General features: G+C 44.3%; 1 protein-coding gene across 5 annotated transcripts in view; it reads right to left on the bottom strand.

Annotated features, from left to right (window-relative positions):
* The window catches only part of ANKRD66 (ankyrin repeat domain 66), a 34,052-nt gene that overhangs the window by 5,829 nt on the left and 21,823 nt on the right, over positions 1–6,400 (bottom strand). For all 5 annotated transcript variants that reach the window (XM_055079515.1, XM_055079516.1, XM_055079517.1 and 2 more), the window contains 2 exons: positions 2,399–2,575; positions 455–683 (listed from right to left, as the gene is read on the bottom strand). In XM_055079515.1, the coding sequence (XP_054935490.1) occupies positions 455–683; positions 2,399–2,561 (392 nt within the window). In that variant the 5' untranslated portion in view covers positions 2,562–2,575. The remainder of the gene's footprint in view (positions 1–454; positions 684–2,398; positions 2,576–6,400) is intronic.

The following is a 6,400-nucleotide window of genomic DNA, read 5'->3' as shown; positions in this document are numbered from 1 at the left end:
GATCCTCCCGGACCGGGGCACGAACCCGTGTCCCCTGCATCGGCAGGCGGACTCTCAACCACTGCGCCACCAGGGAAGCCCGAGTCAGTTTTATATTACATATAAGAATATATATATTCTTTTTCAGATTCTTTTTCCCTTATAGGTTATTATAAGATACTGAATATAGTACTGTGCTATACAGTAGGACCTTGTTGTTTATCTATTTTATATATAGTAGTGTGTCTCTGTTACTCCCAAACAATAGATTTTAATAATCTAAATAAACTAAAACAATATAGTTTCCACCCCAAACTAGCCATTTCAGTGAAAAATTGGTAAAAACAACTCAAACAACAATTGGTTGGATCTCCTCGTTTCATTTTCATCAACCTGAGACCACTGAGTTGGCAAAGACCTTGGTCACTGGCTCCTCTTTCTCTGCCCTTTACAGCTGGAAATAAAGGAAACTTACTGCTCCAGGAATGCTACACAGGCTTTCTGCCCATAGATCTGTGCGATCCTCTTTGGTGTGTCTCCAAAGAAGTCAGGGGCGTCGATGGCGGCGTGCAGGGCATGGAGAGTTTTGAGCACGTTCAGATGGCCCGATTCAGCTGCGAAATGAGCGGCGGTCCAGCCCACATCAGTTACCAGGCAGGGCCTGGCCCCGTGTTCTATCAGGAGCTTCAGCACCTCCATGTGTCCTTAGATGTCCCAAGAAGAAACAAGAGGTTAGGATGAAAGTGTCTCTGCTGGACCAAGGCCAGAGCTAGCCTAGGTGGCACAAAAGAGGGGGAGACGTTTGCCCTTGAGGTCCCTCCAGTTTCCTAGCATCAACCCCTCCTCCCTTCTCCCTCTTCTTACCAGGCACTCAGCACCCCACTCTTACCCCGTGGCTCCCACTCTCGCTCTGAGCCCTCCAAGGATTCCCTCTGTTCCTTCCAGGACACCCCCCTCTCCTGTCCATTCTTGCAGACCCTGCCCAGGAATCTTCCTTTTTCTTCCAAGTCACTCTACCCTGACCTGTGCTAACAGCCCTAAGCCTCACTCTGCTTTCGGCAGTCTCAGTGCCGACTGCAAAACCAAATATTTGGCAACGACGTGGATGCACTTTGAGGGCATTATCCTAAGTGAAAGAAGTCAGACAGAGAAAGACAAATATCATATGATCTCACTCTATACAGAATCTAAAAACAAAAAAAAACTGAGCTCATATATACAGAGAACAGATTCATGGTTGCTGTGGGTGGGCGCAAGATGGGTGAAGGTACAAAAGGTACAAACTTCTAGTTATAAAATAAATGTCATGAGGATGTAATGCACAGCATGGTGGCTATTGTTAATAATACTGTATTGCATATTTGAAAGTTGCTAGGAGAGTAGATCGTAAAAGTTATCACAAGGAAAACATTTTGTAACTATGTATGGTGGCAGATGTTAACTAGACTTATTGTGGTATTTCACAATATATACAAAAATTGAATCGTTATGCTATATACCTAAAACTGATATTATGTTGTATGTCAACTACATCTCAATAAAAAATACATCAAGTCCCGCTTACGTGAAAGCTAGCACAGATTAAGAGCGCAGGTTTTCTCATCAGAGAGATGTGGGTTTATACCTGACAATAAATACCGCTTGCTAACCATGGCATCCCAGATGAGAAACAAACATCCGAGGTTCAGTTTCCTCATTTGCAAATTAAGGATATATTCACTTAACTTACTGAGTTCTTGTGAAGCACAAAAGAATCACAGGCGTAAAGTACACAGCCCAGCATATAGCAAATGTTCACGGACAGGTGCTTTAGCATAGCTCCCATCACTTTGTACTGGAAAATTCTCCCAACTGATTTCTCTGCAGCCAGGCTTGCTTCCCACCAACCCATTCGCCATACGGGAGTCAAAACAAATTTTTAAAAAGCAAAGTTGACTGTAATACTTTCCCAACTTTCTTCAATGGTGTTCTATGGCTGAAGGTCTTGACAAGCCCCTTGGCTGAGTTTTTGCCACGATCCTCCTCCAGTTCTATAACTGAGCCTTGTTTGGCGTGCCCCAGCCATGAACAGGACAAAGTTCCTGTCCTGCCCTCAAGAGGGCAGAAGGCTAACATTAACTGAGAGTCACTACGTGCTAGGCAGTGCACATTCACTATCTTACTGAATCCTCACCACAAGATTCCAAGGCAGCATTACTGCTCTCATCATACAGATGAATAGACTAAGGCCTGGAGATGTTAAATAACTTGCCTAAGGTGCTACAACTAATAAGTGGAGGTGCCAGGATTGTAATGGCCCCCATTCATTCATCTGGCTCCCAAGAAATGTTCTTTCTACTACCCCACACCGACTACCAACTGGGAACCTCATAAACAGTGGTCTCGAAGGGATGGATCTACGTAGGCATTGCCTACTCACCCTTGATCGCAGCCCAGTGAAGTGGGGTTCGGTCATTCCAGTCCACATCCTTGTAGTTTGGGTCACAGAAACCTTTCTTCAAAATCATTTTCACTGAATGGTAGTCCGCAGCAGCTACAGCTTGGTGGAGTTTTGTCATGTCGGACAGTTTGGTCAATTCCATGACCAAAAAAACAACTGTGGGAAAAGCATGCCACTTAGGAAATTCTCTGCAACACTTTATTCCTAGGGAGTGATTCCATAGGGTTCCTGATTGTTTACTTTCTTTCTTACCTCATACCTTTGCATCCAGGGTTGCTTCATGTGTATGCCCTGCTGAGTGTGTATTTGGACCTTAGCTACTGTGGTTAGTGCTTGCCAATCCCCTATCCAAAAACTGTCAATGGTTCCTTTCTGCCTATAGGATTATAGGCTAAGCTCATGGGCTGACATTTGCTAATTGGCCTCAAACCTCTTCCCAGTACTACTTCCCACTCCTACTCAAAAGTGCTAGCAGCGTGACTCACAGTTGTGTAATTCTGTGCCTTATCTTTCTCATCTAAAGAATGGGTATAATTAGCCAGGGTCTTTTGAGAATACAAGGACAATCCATGTGAGCAGTTTATACTGGATACAGAGCAGGTGCTCCACAGAAATTAAATATTATTGCTACACCAATTCAGGAGATGGACAAGATGAAAACATACGAATAAAATGGCTAAAAATTGTTTACAACATTAAGACACAAACCAACAGTTCTCAAGCTACAGTCTATAGAAATTTAGAGCTCCCAGGGACCCTTTTGGGGGATCCATGAGGTTAAAGCTATTTTCATTATAATTAAAATGTGACTGGTCCTGTTCCCTGTGCTGATAATTGGTCGGATGGTTCAAAAACAATGATGTAGAAAACCACTGGTGCCTTAGCACAAAGTGAGGCAATGACACCAAACACCTAGCAGTCAAGGTATTCTTCACCACCACATACACAGAGTTTTTGTTTTTGTTTTAAGGCTAATTTTAGTAAAGAAATTAAAGCAGTAAGAATTATTTATATTAAATTCTGACCCCTGATTACATGACTTCATAAAAGTGTTTTTATCATATTATATAATGAAATGTGTCAACATTTGGAAAGTCTGCATACCTCCATGAATCAATATTTTTTATATGACAAATGTATGACATTACCAAATCATGCATGGGTAAAGAGATCTATTCAAGACAGGCCAATGAGTTTTAGTGAAACAGAGTTTGAAAAGTACACTGCAATCGTTTCAGATTCTAACTATCCTTTAAAGCCCTACCACTTGTCGAATTCTGGTGTAGCATCAAAGAAGAACATCCACAATTATCTGAAAAGTCTATAAAATATTCTTCTTTTTTCCAACTTTATATATGGGTAAAACCAGATTTTCTTTATATACTTCAACCAAAACAACAAACTGAATGCAGAAGCAGATATGAGAATCCAGCTGTCTTCTATTAAGCAACATATAAAAGAGATTTGACCAAAAAAAAAAAAAAACTAAAACAATGCCACTCTTCTCACATATTTTGCTTTAGAAAATATACTTATTTCATAAAACTATTATTTATGTTATGTATTAGGTTTATTACAACTTTTGTAAATGAATCAAGAAACATTTTAAATTTTTCTGTTTTAATATCAAATAGGGTGAATACTGATAGCTATAATCCACAACAAAAAAAAGCTCTCTGGGGTTCACAGTAATTTTTTAAGAGTAAAGGAGTCCCGAGACTCAAAAGTTTGAGACTTATTGATATAAACAACTAAGGGGCTGAGACAGAAAAGAAAAGAACAAAGAGAGAGTCACTTGAGGTGAGGCCATGGGGAACGTCTCTCTGATCTCAACATGTGAGGTCTCAAGAAGAGGTTGGAGTCAACCATACAAACTGTGGCCTATAGCAGCAGCAGCAGCCGGGAATTTGTTAGAAATGCAAATTATTGGGCCCCAACTCCGAGGTACAGTATTAGAAACTTGGGCGGGGGGAGCAGTCAGTGTCACAGTAAGCCTTCCAGGTGAGTCTGATGTACGGGAAAAACAAGGAGAGAGAGACCTTCAAGATGGCGGAAGAGTAAGACGTGGAGATCACCTTCCTCCCCACAAATACATCAGAAATACATCTACGTGTGGAACAACTCCTACAGAACACCTACTGAACGCTGGCAGAAGACCTCAGACTTCCCAAAAGGCAAGAAACTCCCCACGTACCTGGGTAGGGCAAAAGAAAAAAGAAAAAACAGAGACAAAAGAATAGGGACGGGACCTGCACCAGTGGGAGGGAGCTGTGAAGGAGGAAAGGTTTCCACACACTAGGAGCCCCTTCGCAGGTGGAGACTGGGGGTGGCGGGGGAGAAGCTTCGGAGCCACGGAGGAGAGAGCAGTAACAGGGTGCGGAGGGCAAAGCGGAGAGATTCCCGCACGGAGGATCGGTGCCGACCGGCACTCACCAGCCCGAGAGGCTTGTCTGCTCACCCGCCGGGGCGGGCGGGGGCTGGGAGCTGAGGCTCGGGCTTCAGTCGTATCACAGGGAAAGGACTGGGGTTGGCGGCGTGAACACAGCCTGAAGGGGGCTAGTGCGCCACAGCTAGCCAGGAGGGAGTCCAGGAAAAAGTCTGGACCTGCCGAAGAGGTAAGAGACCATTGTTGCGGGATATGCGAGGAGCGGGGACGCAGAGCACCACCTAAATGAGTCCCAGAGATGGGCGCAAGCCGCGGCTATCAGCGCGGACCCCAGAGACGGCGTGAGACGCTAAGGATGCTGCTGCCGCCACCACGAAACTTGTGTGCGAGCACAGGTCACCATCCACACCTCCCCTCCCGGGAGCCTGTGCAGCCCGCCACTGCCAGGGTCCCGTGATCCAGGGACAACTTCCCTGGGAGAACGCACGGCGCGCCTCGGGCTGGTGCAACGTCATGCTGGCCTCTGCGGCCGCAGGCTCACCCCACATTCTGTACCCCTCCCTCCCCCCAGCCTGAGTGAGCCAGAGCCCCCTAATCACCCGCTCCTTTAACCCCGTCCTGTCTGGGTGGGGAACAGGCACCCTCAGGCAACCTACACGCAGAGGCGGGGCCAAATCCAAAGCTGAATCCCAGGAGCTGAGGGAACAAAGAAGAAAAAGGGAAGTCTCTCCCAGCAGCCTCAGGAGCAGTGGATTAAATCTCCACAATCAACTTGATGTACCCTGCATCACTGGAATACCTGAATAGATAACGAATCAGCCCAAAATTGAGGCGGTGGACTTTGGGAGCAACTGTAGACTTGGGGTTTGTTTTCTGCATCTAATTTGTTTCTGGTTTTATGTTTATCTTAGTTTAGTATTTAGAGTTTATTATCATTGGTAGATTTGTTTATTGATTTGGTTGCTCTCTTCCTTTTTTCTTATTTATAGATATATAAATACTTTTTCCTTTTTCTCTTTCTGTGAGTGTGTATGTGTATGCTTCTTTGCGTGATTTTCTCTGTATAGCTTTGCTTTTACCATTTGTCCTAGGGTTCTGTCTGTCCATTTCTTGTTGTTGTTGTTGTTTTTAGTATACTTTTTAGCACTTGTTATCATTGGTGGATTTGTGTTTTGATTTGGTAACTCTCTTCTTTCTTTGTTTTTTTATTACTTTTTAATTTTTAATAATTTTTTCTATTTTAATAACTTTATTTTTCTTTCTTTCTTTCTCTCTTTCTTTCTTTCTCTCTCTCTCTCTCCCTCCCTCCCTCCCTCCCTCCCTCCCTCCCTCCCTCTCTCTCTCTCTCTCTCTCTCTCTCTCTCTTTCTTTCTTTCTTTCTTTCTTTCCTCCCTTTTCTTCTGAGCCTCCAGCTGGGGTCAGGCGAGAGAGCCAAGTTTAGGACATTGGTCCACCAGAGACCTCCCAGCTCCATGTAATATCAAATGGCGAAAGCTCTCCCAGATATCTCCATCTCAACGCTAAGACCCAGCTCCACTCAATGACCAGCAAGCTACAGTGCTGGACACACTATGCCAAACAACTAGCAAGACAGG

Source organism: Physeter macrocephalus, chromosome 18 (assembly GCF_002837175.3).
Source record: "Physeter macrocephalus isolate SW-GA chromosome 18, ASM283717v5, whole genome shotgun sequence".
Classification (NCBI taxonomy): Eukaryota; Metazoa; Chordata; class Mammalia; order Artiodactyla; family Physeteridae; genus Physeter; species Physeter macrocephalus.
The sequence above is the reverse complement of the archived record's forward strand: the minus strand, read 5'-3'. Positions and strand labels throughout refer to the sequence as shown.